The sequence below is a fragment of the Xyrauchen texanus genome, chromosome 24 (genome assembly GCF_025860055.1).
Source record: "Xyrauchen texanus isolate HMW12.3.18 chromosome 24, RBS_HiC_50CHRs, whole genome shotgun sequence".
Taxonomy (NCBI): Eukaryota; Metazoa; Chordata; class Actinopteri; order Cypriniformes; family Catostomidae; genus Xyrauchen; species Xyrauchen texanus.
The window spans coordinates 26,799,601-26,818,649 of record NC_068299.1 but is presented as its reverse complement, the minus strand read 5'-3'; the positions used below and the strand labels follow the sequence as shown (position 1 = coordinate 26,818,649).

The window sequence follows — 19,049 nt, the reverse complement described above, 5'->3', positions numbered from 1 at the left end:
CATGCAGCAGCATCCAGTCTCCTGCAGTAGCATTAGTCAGCATCCAGCAGTCTCTAATCCAGGCAGCAGGTCAAGAGGGAAAAGGATGACCATTCATGAGAAACTTGCCATAGAGTTCCATGAACGTAAATTACAATATTTAAAAGAAGAACATGAAGTCAAAATGAAAATTCTTCATCTTGAGTTGTCTATGAAAGAGAGAGACATGAAGCAGCAGCAGTGTCAATTGTCTTTGGAACAAAATCTCAGTTAAATAAATAATTTCCTGAATTTTTTTTACCTGTCTATGCCAATCATTTATGTATCACTCAAGGCTCATTTATGAGAAGTGCTGCAAAGCAAAAGCATCTCTGTAAGCAAGTCCATTTCTGTCATTGGCTAGCTCAGCGATAGGGACATGTTGGTCATCATCATCTTCAATATCAGGGTCTGGGCAGCCACACTGTTTAAGAAAATTATGAAGCACTGCTGTTGCAATAATAACAATGCAGCACCTTCTAGGTTCAAACCGCAGTGTATTTCGGAGACACTGGAAACGATTCTTCCATACACCAAACATGCGCTCTATTAGCCCTTTGGTGAGCATGTGAGCTTGGTTATAGCGCTGTTGCTCTGGTCTGACTGGATGGAGATAAGGGGTGAACAAGAAGTTTGTCTGTGCATACCCACTGTCACCAAGTACAATTCCAGAGTGTTGTCTTGTTTCAAACTGACCGTACAAAGAGGAGTTGTGGAAAAGCCTTGAGTCATGAGTTGAACCTTTCCAACGTGCAACAATATTGGAGAACTGCATAGTGGGAGTGCACACTCCTTGTACATTTATTGAAAACCAGTTTTTACGATTTCTGAATTCCTCAGCATCTGCTGTAGAGGGACACTTGATGGGAATGTGGCAGCCATCGATACAACCAATGACTCCAGGGAAGTTCCCATATTCATAGAAATCTACCTTGTAGGTGGCCTGTTCAGCAGCATTTGGGAATTTGATGAAATCCTTTTTCAGTTCACATATAGCACTGCAGACTTTGTGTACTATTTTGCACACTGTTGATTCACCTACACCACACAAATCCCCAGTTTCATGATGGTTCCACATGCCAAAAACCTAAAGGTAATTAATATTTGTAAGGAAGGAGAAATAGGGGTGCCCCTGACTAAGTCACCTGAAAGCTTGGGCTGCAGCAAACCAATTATTTCTGTTGCATTTTCCTTTGACATATGGAAACGGTCAAGAAAATGTAAATCATCAAAATCATTTAGTGGGTTGCTCCTGTCTTTCAGCAACCTTCTTTCTGGTCTTGGTGGTGGTCTCTGATTGTCGTTGAAATAGTCGAGCTAATCCATTTTCTGCTACTGTGAACGTGAGCCTTGAGGCAAGAAGTTTTTAATCTGAGGTTAAACCTGCTTCTGACCAGGTTTAATTTAAGACTTCATTTAGATCTGAATTAGGTCTAATCCTACTTCTAGAAATCCGATTGTTTAAGTCTAGACTAGTGCAAGTCTGAGACTATTGTAATCCATGTGTGAGAAAGCTACTTCAATAAATCCAGGTTTAAAATGACATTTAGTCTACGACTAGGCTTAATCCCCGTACGGGAAACCGGCCCTTAATGTTTATGGGGTAAAATCTGTATCCAAGTGCTCTTGCATGAAGCGAAGCATTATGTTCACTGAGCAACCTGTTGGGTTTTCATTCTGCAACAGTCTGAAAAGACTCGCCATTTTAATGCATAGAGGTGCCTGGTAGAAAGGGTTCTAGCTTGTGAGATGTGTCAAGCACTGTGTGTGAAAACCATCGATTTCCCACATTTTCTCCCATCCAAATGTGTAGGTGTCACCAGAAGGTGTCACCGTAATTTGCGGTGGTGCCATGCATTCCACGGTACTCTGGCACTGAGCCAACACTTAAGGGGTCTCATATGCAGTCAGCCCAATGGTGTGGCAGCTATTGAGGCAGCCATCAACCCGAGTGCCCTCTGAAATGTTTCAAAGGAATCATTCTACCCAACTTGAAGCCTTGTAAGTGGTGGAGAATGAAGTAAATTTGCACATCTGTAAAACACGCTCACATTCTGATTAAGTCAATTCAGATGATGCAAGATCAGTCTTGGCTGCCGTCTTTCATCAGAATGAGAAGATAATGGCTAAAAAAAGCCCCTTTGGACTTCGCTTGGTGAAGAGACATGAACCAAACCCTCTTCTGGGCCGGGGCAAACAGGGAATGGAGCTTCATCTTCCTGAGATATGCCAAATGAAATTGAACCGTCCATGTTCACAGAGGGACCGAGATTTTCGCTGGCATATTCCACAGGCGAAAATACTGTAGATGGAGAGAAAGGGGTCCACATAGCTTGTGTCGGCAGGAGATCTTTCTCAACTCTCCCAAGCTCAATGACTGTGCCTCATGCACCACTCATCTTTGATCTGTCCGGAGCCACAGTGGGAGTGCTGCAGGTACAGTGGCATCCTCTGACAAGAAGGAACAAACAAACGCTGCCTCAGCATGGGGATGAATGCATGCATAAATGACAACAATCTATGATATTCCATCCTTAAAATGATGTTTATATCGTTAGTGTTACTCTTTTAGATTTGTTGTGCTATGGGTAAGAAACAAACGCAAATAATTACACTTATAGGGAACAGGTCTTTTGCTGAACTTTAATAGCTGAAAGCTTAAGCTGCAAAAGCAGGATGGAAGATACCACTGTCCGCTGACTCTATGTATAACTCATAGTGAAGGCTTGATCCACAGAGAGAGATCTGATCTTGAATCTGAAGGAGAAGTTCTGAGGATGCTGTCTTTCTGCCTGCCTTATATATCGATGAATATAGAAGGCGGGATTTCAAAAGACATTGGCCAATGAAACTGGCCTGATAAAAGCCATTCAGAGAGATCAGGGCTTAGGACCAACCCATAAAATTGACTTTTCGACGTAACGACGTAACGAGAGAGCATCTTAAAAAGTAACTAGTAATTTAGAGAAATTTTATGACAACACATGGAAAAAGGTCTTTATTGTGGATTTTTATCATGAATGTGTTATTTCAATAGTAGAGTTGTGTGTCTATAATTTAACATTTTATGAATTTAATAGAGAACATATATATGGTTTTGATGTTAGCATTAGGTTTTAATAAATGCATTATCAGAAGTATAAAGCAGTCATGATGCTGTGAAATGTTATTGTTCTGCTAAATTAAGGGTCTGTTTCATCGGCTGTGTGAATTGTTTTGAGAGCATTGAGTACAGTTTGGCGAAGTGTGTAAAATTGATCAAGAAAGTTGTTTGTATTTTAAAATGACACTTTTAGATTCAGTCTGTGATGTATCAATGATTGAAAAAGGTCATGAAAATTACTGTAGATTTTTTTAAATCTAGTTTAAAACACATTTGTCCGGAACAAATGTACTTTTCCTAAAAAAGAATTAATATTTATATTAATAATATTTAATGACAAACTAATTTAATTTTTTAGTACATCACATAGACTTGATGTGAGTGTGTGTGTGTGTGTGTGTGTGTGTGTGTGTGTGTGTGTGTGTGTGTGTGTGTGTGTGTGTGTGTGTGTGTGTGTGTGTGTGTGTGTGTGTGTGTGTATTTATAGACCTGTGTTAACATGCGACTCATTTCTATGCAATAAATATCAGATTTTACAAAGTTCTGCTGAAAGATGCTTTTGTCTAGAGCTAGAATGGCACATACACACACACACACACACACACACACACACACAGAGAGAGAGAGAGAGAGAAAAATGTGTGCTACTTTTTCTTCAAGACAGATATTTTGACTTTATTTGAGCATCCTGTCAAAACTGTAGGAGTGTAGAGATGGTCAGAACATCTTAAACTTAATTTTCTGGTGGCTAAGGATGAAAGAGATTAGTCTGAAATTACAGGCTTTTATATTTACTCAAGCTGTGTTTTTCTCTTGTTTTGCCACTCTGTAAATTTGCACTTTGTAGAAAGTTTCTTTAGAAGTGTAAAAACCATCGCCACTGTATATGTGTTTTTGTGCATGCATGTTTGTTTGTTTTTCAAACAGAGCCTGTTCTGTGGGTTATAGGTTTAGTGTAATTTGGGAGTCGCTATATTTAAAGAGATGATTTTGTTTACACAAAATGTTGACAGCCTCTCCCAAAACATTATGGTTACTGTGTGGGATTGAGTCTTCATAAAGCTGCATGAAGACACTGACCACACGACCATACCACTGACCATACGTAGACACAGTCTTTTTATTGCTAGAGAGAGCATGTGTATGTATGTGAGTACAGTAGCAGTAGTAGAGATCTTGCTTGGGTTGGCATGGACATCAGTGAGTTAGGATTAATCATAGCACTGCTGACAGTAAGAAATGCCTTGCACAAACAGTCTACTCACAGAGAGACAGAGTGAAGGAAAGAGCGAGAGGAGAGAGAGAGAGATACAAAATATTAATCATTATTCTAATTTCAGTTCTATTTATTCTTTATGTTTGTATTGTGTGATAATATCTAACTGTTATATATAAATACCAACTGCACTTTAGATGTGTTGCAACTCTAACAGAAAGAAATTCGGATAACTCTTCAAATTAAAGTTCCTTTTGTTTGGGGTTTATTAATGACAAATAAGAATTTATTTACAAATGCATTGCAAATCATTGATATGTGGTTAACTATATAAAAAGGTGTTACTTTCATGCAATACCTGACAAATAGTGAGCCATTTTACCCAGCATGTTATAAATCCTCAATAGCACTTATTCAACATTAGTAACCTATAAGGTACCTTAAAGTAAAGTGGACACATATGAAGAATTTATTAGGTAACATTTTACATTATGGTCCCATTTGTTAACATTAGTTAATGCATTAGGTTCCAACAAAACATGAACAATATATTTTGTATTAATCTTTGTTAATGTTAGTTAATAAAAATGCAATTTTTCACTGTTAGTTCATAGTGCATTAACTTATGTTAACAAATACAACTTTTGCTTTCAAAAATGTATTAGTATGTGTTGAAATGAATATTAACCAAGTTTAATAAATGCTGTTCATTGTTAGTTTATACTACATTATGACCCTATGTACATGAAGCTCTGTGTGGCTGGTAATCAGACTTTATCATATGGAATATGCTGTGATTGAGCATAAAGACCTCAATAACACATAGGGGATTTCTAATCACTGTATGATCAATAAATTGTTTATTGCTGCCATGTGACTGATATTTAATCCCTGTGCATTTGGCAAAAGTTATTTAATTAAATTGAATCTTCAAAGTCATACAAGGACAACAATGCATTTGGGAGAAGTGACAAGCATAATAGACATACAGAACACTTTAAATGTGTATGTATTACAGGAAAGATTGGTTTTATGTGTTCTAATACTGTTGGAGATTTCAGATTCATATGAGTGTGTTTGTGTGAGATTGGGCAAATAAAAGTTTGTTAGGTAACTTATGTGTCAGAATGTAAAGACTGCCACATATCCTGTTCAGTGTCCCACCCTCCTTACATACCAAACTCACACTAAACTCAAGATAGGTACACCACATATAAATTGACACTTACATAGCGCTCATTCCAGCAAACAGTTCAAGTCTCTTTCCTTCTCTCTCTCTCTCTTTCTTTTGTCTGTCTTTTTCTCTCTCACACTCATATTCAGACACATAGTCACACCTGGTCTTCATCAGTCAGTGTGATCTTCAAACAGCAGCTAATGCCCAAGACTAGGAGAAAAAACACAGACCTAGACAATCTGGCAACCAACAGCTTTCTCTCAGGTTGGCACAGAGGTGAAAGGTTTACAGAGGCTCAGACAGCTCTTCCCTCTGCACCTCTCTGTGTATGTGCATGTGTTCCTGTTTCATGTGCTTGTAGGATACAGTAGGAATATTAGTGTATGTGATCTTCTGTTTTTCATCCTAGCTTGGGGAGAAATCTGCTTCCTCCAGCCTAAACTGCATTGTCTCTGAATTGGATGTGATTTGAGCTTGCATGTCCCACATATCCAGGTTGTTGTGGATGACCATTGTTACAACCCCGTCTAGGGTGAGGCCGCAACTTAAAACTGGAACACAAAATGAAGGTCTTTTTGTGATTTTTATTTAAAAACACAACAGAGGAAGCAACAACTTCAGGGGTGAGTATAAGCCAAAACAACAAACCAAAGCCCCACTAACTCCTGATAAACAACTGAACAAAGAAAAGAGAAATAAAATACAATAAACACCCTTACTAACACAAAACGAGAGAAAAGGGATATATACAAAAGAAACTGGCACCCACCCCCTACAGCTTCCCACTGGTGAATTGGCTATTTACAATATTTACACAAATATGTACAAAAAGAAATGTATCAACTATCAACACAAACAACAATGTTATTTTAACAGTCATAACAACAGGCAAGCCACAAGCAATCAACAGCACACTACAACAAACAGTCTTAGCAAAGCAAGGTTTAACAACAGCAATAGAAACTAGATAGGTACATTTCCTGAAGAAAATGTGAGTGGTGCTTGCCGTGGCAAAACTCGTCAAATAGCATGCTTGAAAAGAACAAAAATTATGGTCATAAATAAATCAACCCAGAAGTCTCTACGTTTTTCTGATGCAGAGATATGTGATTTGTTACTCGGTTGCTAGGGTAAACCCATCTGGTTGCTAGGCAGTTACCATAGTGATAGTAATGAAGTCTCCTTGCCATCCTTATTGAAATAAGTCAACCCGGAAGTCTCTACTATTTTCTGGTGCAGAGATATGTGATTTGTTACTCGGTTGCTAGGGTAACCCCATCTGGTTGCTAGGCAGTTTCCATAGTGATAGTAATCAAGTTTCCTTGCCATCCTGAGTGAAATAAATCAACCCAGAAGTCTGTACTGTTTTCTGGTGTAGAGATATGTGATTTGTTACTCGGTTGCTAGGGTACTATGTGTAGTTGCTAGGGAGTGGCTTGGCAGCTGCCAATCATGAAATTCCAAAGGCTGCTTGTCAGTATGAATGACATAAATCAACTCCCATGCCTCTGTGACATTCAGAATGGAAGATATCCCTCTATGGATTTTGGTTGCTAAGGTGCTCGACAATAGTTGCTAGGGAGGGGCTAGGAAGTGTTGAGGTGATTCATGATTGGCTGTTTGCTGCCCCGAGTCAAACGAGACCACCCTTGTGTTGGTATGACACTTCTAGCCGGAGATATCCCTTTGATGTCTTTCATTAGAAGTCTATGGGACTTGTTGCTAAGGTCCTCTAAATGGTTGCTAGGGCGTGGCTTGATAGCTTTGCAATGATCCTGAGAGACTGATTGGTCGTCTTAGTAAAATGAGGCAGGCCCCTTGTCTCTATGACACTGTGATCCAGAGCTATGTTTAATAAAAAATCCCTATTTCATGGGCCGTCCTACATCATTGTAAGTCAATGGGGGCAACTTTGGGCAGCTCCTGCCCCCAGGGGTGCAACTTTTACCCCATATTGAGGTATGCTCTTACAGAGCCTGCCAGCCTCTTCAAATGTGGCAAATCACACGCTTCTGCGAAATCCTCGCTCGGAGCTGTGACGCGTCAAAGTTTGTCTCAATGTTAAGTCAATGGGATTTTTCGGCCGCTTTTTTGCCCCTGGGGCAAATACCGTACTCCGATCGCTTATAAAAGTCATAGCACACGTGTCCTCAATAGGTCGCTCGATTTGACACCTCATTCGTGGGTCTATGCCAAACGGTGCGGGACGAGTTAGGTGCCGAAGTTTTGTTAAGAGATATAAAAATAAAAACTAGATAGGTACATTTCCTGAAGAAAATGTGAGTGGTGCTTGCCGTGGCAAAACTCGTCAAACAGCATGTTGTAACTGGAAAAGAACAAAAATTATGGTCATAAATAAACCAACCCAGAAGTCTGTACGATTTTCTGGTGCAGAAATATGTGATTTGTTACTCGGTTGCTAGGGGAAGCCCATGTGGTTGCTATGCAGTTACCAAGGTAATACAATACATGGCTCCTTTCCATCCTGAGTGAAATAAGTCAACCCGGAAGTCTGTAGTGTGTTCTGGTGCAGAGATATGTGATTTGTTACTCGGTTGCTAGGGTAACCCCATCTGGTTGCTAGGCAGTTAGCATAGTGATACTAATGAAGTGTCCTTGCCATCCTGATTGAAATAAGTCAACCCGAAGTCTCTATGTTTTTCTGATGCAGAGATATGTGATTTGTTACTCGGTTGCTAGGGTAACCCCATCTGGTTGCTAGGCAGATACCATAGTGATACTAATCAAGTGTCCTTGCCATCCTTATTGAAATAAGTCAACCCGAAGTCTCTACGTTTTTGTGATGCAGAGATATGTGATTTGTTACTCGGTTGCTAGGGTAACCCCATCTGGTTGCTAGGCAGTTACCATAGTGATACTAATGAAGTCTCCTTGCCATCCTGATTGAAATAAGTCAACCCGGAAGTCTCTACGCTTTTCTGATGCAGAGATATGTGATTTGTTACTCGGTTGCTAGGGTAACCCCATCTGGTTGCTAGGCAGTTAACATAGTGATACTTATCAAGTCTCCTTGCCATCCTGTTTGAAATAAATCAACCCAGAAGTCTCTCTGATTTTCTGGTGCAGAGATATAGTTACTGCTAAACGGTTGCTAGGGTACTCTGTGTAGTTGCTAGGGAGTGGCTTGGCAGCTGCCAATCATGAATCTCCAAAGGCTGCTTGTCAGTATGAATGATATAAACCAACTCCCATGCCTCTGTGACATTCAGAATGGAAGATATCCCTCTATGGATTTTGGTTGTTAAGGTGCTTTCGACAATGGTTGCTAGAGAGGGGCTAGGAAGTGTTGAAGTGATGCATGATTGGCTGTTTGCTGTCCCGAGTCAAACGAGACCACCCTTGTGTTTCTATGACACTTCTATCCGGAGATATCCCTTTGATCTTTTTCAATAGAAGTGTATGGGACTTGTTGCTAAGGTGCTCTTAATGGTTGCTAGGGCGTGGCTTGATAGCTTCACAATGATCCAGAGAGACTGATTGGTTGTGTGAGTAAAATGAGCCCACCCCCTCGTCTGTATGACACTGTGATCCAGAGCTATGTTCAATACAAATCCCTATGCCTTTTCATTTCATGGGCCGTCCTACACCATTATAAGTCAATTGGGGCATTTTTGGGCAGCTCCTGCCCCCAGGGGTGCAACTTTTACCCCATATTGAGGTATGCTCTTACAGAGCCTGCCAGCCTCTTCAAATGTGGCAAATCACACGTTTCTCACGAAATCCTCGCTCGGAGCTGTGACGCGTCAAAGTTTGTCTCAATGTTAAGTCTATGGGATTTTTCGGCCGCTTTTTTGCCCCTGGGGCAAATACCGTACTCCGATACGCTTATAAAAGTCATAGCACATGTGTCCTCAATAGGTCGTTCGATTTGACACCTCATTAGGTGGGTCTACGCCAAACGGTCGCGGGACCGAGTTAGGTGCCGAAGTTTTGTTAAGAGATATAAAAATAAAAATAAAAATAAAAATAAAAAGTATAATAATAAGTATGTGAGATTACAATAGTGATGCTTTTCAAGCACCACTAATAAAAATAAAAATAATAAGTATGTGAGATTACAATAGTGATGCTTTGCAAGCACCACTAACAATAGGAATTTGGGAGTTCATCAGAGCTCCCCCTGTAGATGTGGTGGTCTCTTTTATACCCCTGTCTCTTGGTCACACCTATCACAGGTGGAGATTAATCCTGGCTGGTCCAATCCTGTGGAAAGTGGAGACAGGATAAAGATAGAGAGAGAGAGAGAGAGAGAGAGAGAGAGAGAGAGAGAGAGAGAACAACACACGGAGAAAAAGAAACAAAAAGGACAACACAACAACACGTATATACAATAATACATCACTGAACGTAACACCACATACATGCAATGAAGGGTCCGACATTAAACACGGCACGGGTTAAAAATGGTACCAAAAATATCCCACTTTCTTATAACGATTTAAAGAAAGCCCCTGTATAGTAAATTCCTCCCATTTGATATATTTCATAATACTCAAAAATTAGTCCTAGCAAAGTAAGATGTAAACTAATTTATTTTAAATTAGATTTAACATTTTATTTATTTAAATATTCTTAACTTTTAGTATAGAATTTAGTTCAATTACAATAAAGCCAAAGCAATTATATTTGCTTTGCCATTTACCAAACTTGGTTTACAACAAAAACAAGTTTTTAAAGTTCTTATTCCTCATTCATTTGAATTAAATACTGTATGTACACTATTTAAGGATTACTCATTTGATGGGAATTTGTCAATGCAATTCTTAGACTAAAAATATGCAATAATAGATTAAAATAGACTGAATAGTATTAATGTAATATATTCTATAGGCCTATCATAATATGGGTTTAGTTGCAGACTGACTGTTTAGTTACCCGTGTCTCTCATTATATGCGCTGTCTCTGAGGCAAATATTGTTGAACGTGTAGCTAACATAAAGCTTTTTCTTTTTCTTTTTTCTTTTTTATAAAAACATCTCAGAAACCACTGACTGTGAATAAAACCCTCCCAAACCCTTAAAAACTTGAAACAGAAATCAAAATGAATCAAAATCTACAGTGATGGTAGACAGTGGAGAGCTCTACTATAGATCATCAATCAATGACAAAAAAACTACATTCTAGCCTTCGAGCGTTCCTTATGTTATGAAATCATATACTTTATTTAGATGGTTCATTTGGTTTGACTTTTAATGTTACTGCCATAATTGTTCCAACTGACAATTCATTTTAGTGAATTGATTCAATTAAAATATTTGAGAACAATTTCAATTTTCAAATGCTCTCATTAAGGTAAAACATTTTGGGGACTTATGCAATGCAAAATGATTTCAAAATGCATTTATTGGTGGGGTAATTATCATGCATTTTGAAACAAGTAAAATCTTAAATGATGAGAGGAGATTATGCCCAGTAAGGTTTACAGCACTTCAGTGTCTTGTTCATCATAATTACAATGATTCAGTTGAAAGTAATCAGCTCCCATTCTCAACCTCTGTTTTGTGGCTCCTTATACCATTCTCTCTTTTCTTCTTTTTTATCTAAGAGAGTCAAGATGATAAATGAGGAGTGAAAGGGGATGTTTTGAAGCAGACTGCTGAGAGAAGTGCTGGGGTGAGAGGGAGAGAAAGAGAGAGAGAGAAAAGGAATCAGTGAAACAGAGAGAGAGAGAGAGAGAGAGAGAGAGAGAGAAAGCATTAGGAGATGTGTAATTTGTATTTTGCCAACAAAAAGCTCTAATCCCTATACAGTCCACTCTCATCAGGCCTGCAGCCTTTGCACCTACTACTATTGTTGGCCAAAGAGCAAAAGTCAGAGCTAGGAGGGAGAGAGACAGCGTAAAACTGAAAGAGAGATTTGGGACTGAGGTTGTATCGTTGTCAGCCTCCTACCATTTTCTGCCTGACAGAGTTTATTTAGGACTAATCTCTATCCTTTCCCTATCTTTCTTTTCTCTCTCTTGCACTGAATCTCACACACTCTCTGCCTCCCTTGTTTTCTTGTTGTGTCGGGTTAGAGGTCAGAGGGAGTGTCGCAACGGTTGTTGGACTCGTTTAACATGAGCTTCTGATGAGCTCTGTGATATGAGGTAGTCAAAATAAAGTTACCAAACTGTGACACAGACAGGTTTCAAATTATTGGAAACAGATTACAGCACTCAGGGGTGAATATAAAACAGTTGCACCACTTTTGCATGCAGTATTTCAGCACAAAAAACCTGACTTGTTCACTTACATCAAGAAATCCAGTTTGACCACGCAATAAATGCACTGGAATAGCTTTACACAGTGAGTATTTCTTGTGCAAGTGCAAACATGCCTCTTTTCTATGTAAACTGGCTTATTAAAGGATGCGGCATATTCACAAAAGTCAACACTATGTGTCTGGTGCAACTAACGTTGAGCTATTACCACACATGGGAAACAGACAGTAAAAGAAACTTATTTAAAAAGTTTGTGTGCATTTTCCAGAGAAATGATGATCAAATAATGGAGAGGAGGGTTATAACTAGATAAAATCCAGATGAGTGGTGTAGTCGACACTTTCAGCAATTTAAAAATCATCACAGCTAAAACAACACAGACAGCAAGAGGAAATTCATTTTTAGGGAATTCCCCCAACTGATTATTGAGGTGCTGGACAAGGTGCATCATCTAAACCCAATGGCATTTTAACCAAATGGATCAAAACATCCCTCTGCTACAAGAAAACTCCTCTTTATTAAATCGTCATTTCTGTGTAATTGGTCAGTAAATAGGGGAGGGAATAGGGTGATGGTAACTTTGTCAGTAAAAAAAACAGAGAACGAGAAAAATGAGACGTGGCTCTCTGTTCGCCCCCTCAGTCATTAGTAGTGTGAGAACAGTTCTCTCTCCCGTCTTTGTTTTAGCCTGTTTCATCTAACTCACTCTTTCCTTCTCTCTCTCTCTCTCTCTCTCTCTCTCGCTCTCTCTCTCTCTCTCTGTCTCCCCCTCTCCTGAATGCAACAGATTGCATGTCACTTTCCTGTGTGTGCTCCCTCTTTCTTCTATCACAATTTCTTTTGTTTGCCGGATCAGTGATGTTTGAACAGAAAAATCCAACAGCTAAAAATAGAGCTTGAACAGGCTGGAAATTGGCTTTAATCTGTATGTGTGTGTGTGTGTGTGTGTGTGTGTGTGTGTGTGTGTGTGTGTGTGTGTGTGTGTGTGTGTATGTGTGTGTGTGTGTGTTACAGTGCAGTAGGAATCCTAGTGTGTAAACATGCATAATAATCATAGAGTAATTCTGGCTCAGACAAGGTTAGAGTTAAAGGTTATGAGTTTACATAAAGCTCAATAATAATTCTCATCTGTTTAGTGGAGGAGCCAAGATTCTCTGTCTCTTTCATAACATATTTGGTAGCAGAATTTGTGAGAATGACATTTATAGCATCAGAAGTAAGCAAATACTGTGTACAACTGCATCAACATACAGTATTTTCAAGCAGTAGAGTATTAGAATATAACATCAGTGAATACTGTAACATCAGTACAAGGATGCACAGAAGCAGAAGTATATACTGTGATAGCAGCAGCAGAAAGAGTGTGTATAGAAGCAGCAGTATACGTATACTAACAGCAGCAAAATGTGCATGTATACTGTAAATCTTTCTGAGTGAACTGCTGGTAGACTCACAGGGAATTCTCAAATCAAATCGACCTCCTCCCACCATCCAGGCAAAACATTTATCATTTCAAATCAATCTGTAGCATAGGTAACTTTCACCCTTAAGAATGTATACACCTTAAGGTCCCTATTTCAGTCACACTTCTTATATACAAACTAATAGATTTTTACATTTTGAATGTTGGTGGTTTTGTAAAAATTATGTTTGCAAAATGTTTTCATTTAATGCCACGCCACTCATTTTGCAAAATCTTTGGGACTTGTGCTGGCTTTGGACTAAAGATATATATAAAAAAAACATTTGCATAAAAGAGAGTTTTTCATAAAAGATCAGATAGAACTGAAATAACTTTAGAGAGCTGTGAATTATTTAAAAGGCTGATGTCATCAACTTATTGGATTGGCTGTTAACTCTTGCATGGTTGGCTTTTCTTCAAAGAAAAAGACACATACAAGGACATGTTATGCAGTTTAGAGTTGCATTTGCATTCTGCCTCATGATTTACTGTTTGTTCATTTGCAGTGCATGAAAATCAGAGTTACTGTAGATCAAACCCTTACTCAATATACCTATGACACATAGTACTGTTCTGAACAATGCAATACAATATACACACATGCATAATCGCATGCATTTAACTACAAATACACACTCACAAACATACACTTCATGTTCTATTTAAGAAAGACATTTGCACCAAGACATTAGATAACCATCCTGGCTCTATCTTAGATGGAAGATATTTAGAGCAGCAAATTCAACTTTTAATCTCTTTTTCCCTCTCTCACTCTCTCTGTTGTGGCAGGTTTTTGTCAGGCTCTTTTAAGACTGAGCACTATGTGTACAGTGTGGTCTATAGAGACTGGCCAGTAATCCGGCTCTCTCACAGGGCTCAGTCTGAATCTCAATAGGAATGTAGGGGGCAGATTTACTTCTAAATCCATTGGTAAACACTGCAACAACGCTGCTCTCTGAGTACCAACAGGTCTCTTATAATTGTTCTCTCTGTGTACTTGTGTGTGTCAGGGTGTATGCATGCGTGTGTGTAGCCTATACAGCGGAGGGTGTTTCTTTGTTTGTTCATGTGATTCACAGTTCTTGGCCCACTGGCCCACTCGGATAGGTGCTACGCTGACCTCCACTAAGGAAATAGGAACACATGGAGAAATGGATTTGTTCTGATTTTTGCAGTAGTCGAATTATGTGACTCAACCAAAAAAAAAAGGTACTTCAGGGTACTTCAAAGAAAGTGGCGAATTCTCAGGGCCAGCAAAGCCTTCTCTGCTGGCCTAACATGCCAAATAAATAAATATTTTTCTCAATCACATTTTTTGCCTATGTATTTTTAACCACTTTCCACTCTTAATTAATTTACAAACAAATCGAAAAGTTGTTGCTATCGCTACTGAGAAAGAGATCCTTATGGATTTAAAAATAGATGTTCTGCATGACCGTGTGGTTGCTTAATTTATTAAACAGGAAAGGAGAACTTATTTTCACTTCTAGTAAATTGGTAAGTGCTTTTTGCATTGTTATAGCAACATCAGGAGTTTTTTCAGTGTAAATTAGGCTGCTGGAGCATTCAGTGTGGCTCAAGTTTTGAAGTAGTGCCGTGTTCCATTTATCTTGGTAAGTCAATGTGGCAGAGCGGAGGGTGGGGACGGGTCATGATTCTACACACCCGGTCCCTTAATAGGCTAATCAAGCCTCTGACAGGGATAAAGGCAGACTGCGGAGGATGGCGCGAGAGAGAGATCGTTTACGGGCATGTCTGTCATGTGTGTGTTTAAGTTTTTCATGAAACTATTATTTATATTGTCAAGCCGGTTCTCGCCTCCTCCTTGCTCATATAAATCCCTTTACAGTCATGCCGCAGTTCAAATTAGGCTTGCTTGATTAAGTGTTGTTTCAAGTTCTGGCTTTCATGCGTGGATGTGTTTTTAAAATGTCAGTTGGTATTATTAGTTAGCTGCGATATGATGTATGATGCCCAAAGGCATAGGGTGTCTTATTCATTGTGAAACTGTGTTTTCTTAATGGCATGAATCACAATGAAGGCCTAGACTTTAAATGCATGGCCCACCACTGGTCAAAGAATACCATGGTATTACCTTGGTACATTTCAAACTGATGGTGATTTTTCCAGTGTACTTTGATATATCCATTGGCATTCAATGATTGCCTTACTTATTGGTATTTAAACTCCAAGATACTTTAAAGAAACCGATGGTATTACCATGGTACAGTGCATTTCAAACCAATGATGGGTATTCCACAGTACTTTGACATAAACCAGTGCATTGCACTGAATGACTGCCATATTGTTATTTTCACCCTCAAGGTACTTAAAAGAATACCATGGTATCATTGGACAATGTCGTAATACATATTAACACTGTGGTAATATGTGGTCTATTTTTGCTAGCGGAGCTCGAAGTTCTGCAAATTATTTGCCCACTTGCCACATTTTTAATGATAGTGCATATGCATTATTTTGTGTAGCAAAAGAAAGAATAAGAGCTTCAAGCAGTAGTTAAATCATTAAACGGCTAGATGTTGCATCATGCAATAAAAACCAGCATGGCTTTGACATGCATTCACATGCAGTGAAAGCCACACTCAAGCTGATAAATGGGCTCTAATGACATCTCAGATGCTGAGCTAGACTCACAAGCCATAGACATTTGCTTGTCTGTGACCCATCAATACTATGGACGTCCCATGTCTCAAAGACATGTATTAAACTCTTATCAGTGGAGAATGTGGTGTTAATTCCGGGTGTCTGAGCGGGGAGATTAGGAGGAGATGGAGCGGGGCTTTGGGGTGAGCGAGAGCAGGGAAGGGGTGAAGAGGGCAGTTGATGGCAGAAATTCCAGGGATGCCTGTTGGATCAGCGATGAGATCTGCTGTGTTTGGATATGGATCAACAGCTGTTGCAGAGGCCTGGGACCAGTGTGCATGTGCTGCTTCATACGTTCTTCAGATGAACACATCCAGCTACAGGCTTTAAAGGGACCGACCGTTCATCCAAAATGAAGGAATGAAAATCATATGGGTTTGAAAAAACATGAGGATGGGTGACAGATTTTTCATTTTTGTGTGAACTATCCCTGTAATTACAGCCCATTACCTATAAGCATGATGAATCCAGTGGAAGCTGGATATTGTTCAATTATTTGTAATTAGAGTCTTGTCTGTGATTTTAATGGGTTGGATTATAGTGAAAGTGAATGTGACATTATTGTGATCTCCTTCCTCCATTTTGTAGGTTGCTTTGGTATTGCTTGTCTCATTGACAGATGTACGTATAGCCATATCCTTGCACAAATGCATCCTCAAGATTACACTTGAGTACATACGGCACATACAAATTAAGGTGGCTCTCTGTGAGATGAGTGGACATTGTCTCTTGGAAGAATAATGGAAACAGGAATGGGGGATAAAATATGCTGATGGGAGAGACTGAGGTGAGATGACAAGTGCAGCATAAATAGAGGCTCTAAGGTGTTCTTAATGCTCCATTTTTCACAGCTCAGTTATGAAGAAGCTAATTGATTATACATTACATTGTCGGCAGGTAACCATGCACAGATATACTGTACAGAAATAGCAGTTGTGTCACAGATATGCCAGTTTCCTCTCTGGATTGGACAGAAATGCACAAACTCCAAAAGGAATTTCTTTACAGAGGCAGAAAGAGTCAAGCATTACACAAATATCCATGAGTGTTTAAGCATATGTGTGGTTGATTTTGTTTCTAGGTCATGGCCTAGAGAAGAAGTATAGTCACATCCCTGGCAGTGGGACACGCCTTGTAGACAGTACATTTGGCAAGGTTGACATAAATACATTCTGTAGAAGTCATGTGGAGTTCACAGTTAGGGCTGGAATACAAAGAAGGATGAAGCTGCTCAGGTAAAATACTGTATGTGTTCATCTGCTGTCATATTTGGCAGTATCCATGGCAAGTGCATTTTTTTACAGTATACTGTGTACGGTAACAATGCAAAGTTAACACTTGCTCCATCAATATTTGCATCACAGGTGTGCATTCATCAGAAATTTATAATGGCTTGAAACATCGTTCATTCTATAGGTATTTTGAGTTGAAACAATCCATTTTGTTACAAACATTTTGCACAAGTATGCTTCTGTGTAAATAGTCCATGATGAACACAAATTGAAAATCTAAATTGAATTTTTTGCCATTACACACACATGCTCAGTCAGATATTTACTGTTAACGTGCAAAGGAAGAAATTAAAGCAAATGCTATAAGCTCCATAATTTATCAGTAAAAATATGCACACTGATAAGAGCTGAACTAGCAAAAAAGATCCAACAAATACGGACTTTCTCTGTAGACATTTATTATTTCTCTCTCTCTCTCTCACTCTCTCTCTCTCTCTCTCTCTCTCTCTTTCTCTTCACATTTCGCAGACTTTAAAAGCCCATGTGGTGTACTGATGCTTTAAATCTCGTGCTCATCCTGGGATGTTTTCAGGGATTTAGCCAAATCTGTAATCAATGAGAGAGTTATTGATTTGCGATTGTCTCCTGCCGCTCGCAAAATCGCACTACTCTCTGATGTTGTGAAACATGGCCAGTAGGCACTCACTGTTTTTTTAAGGGATAATTGTTGCCCAGTTTAATATTCAAAGTCTTCTGAAGGGAGGCTCTTCCCCTCACCTCTGCTCCATTGTGTATGTAGGTGCCAGAGGCTAGGGTAGACGATTAAAGAGATGAAGTTGGGGAGAGAGTTCAGGGTTTGAAGGTTCACTCTGATTTTTGTGTGGGAGGTCAGCCACACTTTCTGTACATCAGGTCTCAGAATGTCTGACTGTGCATTCTATATGACCTTTGGGCCCGCTTTTCCTATACTGCCTGCTGCATTCAAACTCTCTTTATTTTCTCTCTCGCATACATACACGTTCATTTGATCTAATCATCAACCTCTGTACTCAGACAACAAAGCAGTGCTCTTGTGCAAGGACACATGATCATATGTCTTTCAAGATCCCATGACATCCGAATTTGAGTTGTGACTATTAACTTTAAGGCCATTGCATTGTTGGATAAAATAAAAGTTTAGCAGGTATACTCATATACAATTTACAGTCTTTCTATTACCGAAAATGGATGAGAGATGACTCATCTAGTTTTGTTTAATAAAATGCTCTCTATACTGTAAAAAGTGGTAACCGGCAATTATTATCTTAAGGAGCTATTGTATTTACACATGATCCAACACTTAAAATTGGTTGTGGATGTTACCATGTGAAGCAAATTTTTTAGGATTTTTTTTTTCAATAAACAATGACAATTTACAGTAAATTGAATTATAAAGTAAATACAACATTTATCTTACTAGAAATAGCAAGTAACATCATGAGTTACTGAGTGTCTTAAGTTCAGCTGGTTTTGTTGGGTTGTGATGTAAACTAAAGGCTATTGGCTACTTAAGAAATGATGAACACTTCAATATTTTTGGCTTCAGTATCCTGTTTCAATTGGACATACGCCAACACAGGGAAAAATGGCACTTGTCAAACAATTACTTGGGGTCTTTAATGTCCTCTTACGATCTCTCCAATTTTAATGACTCTTTGGTCAAATCATTTATATATATATATAATATGTATGTATATATATATATATGTATATATATATATATATATATATATATATATATATATTACTATTTATATTTATTTGCCATACAACATGAAACTCGTTGCTTAACTACCATAGTATGATGTATACATAACGTTGGAGAAAAGAACTTGCTAGTCACGACTGTTTCCTGAAACCATAATAACTCAATAACTCAACAACATAATAATAATAGTATTTCACACATATATAG

General features: G+C 38.8%; 1 protein-coding gene across 1 annotated transcript; it reads right to left on the bottom strand.

Moving 5' to 3' along the window:
* Positions 1-319: 319 nt before the first annotated feature.
* LOC127617743 (putative nuclease HARBI1) lies at positions 320-1,096 on the bottom strand. The gene has a single exon (XM_052089829.1). The coding sequence runs from the start codon at positions 1,094-1,096 to the stop codon at positions 320-322; it is 777 nt and encodes a 258-aa protein (XP_051945789.1).
* Between the last annotated feature and the right edge of the window lie 17,953 nt (positions 1,097-19,049).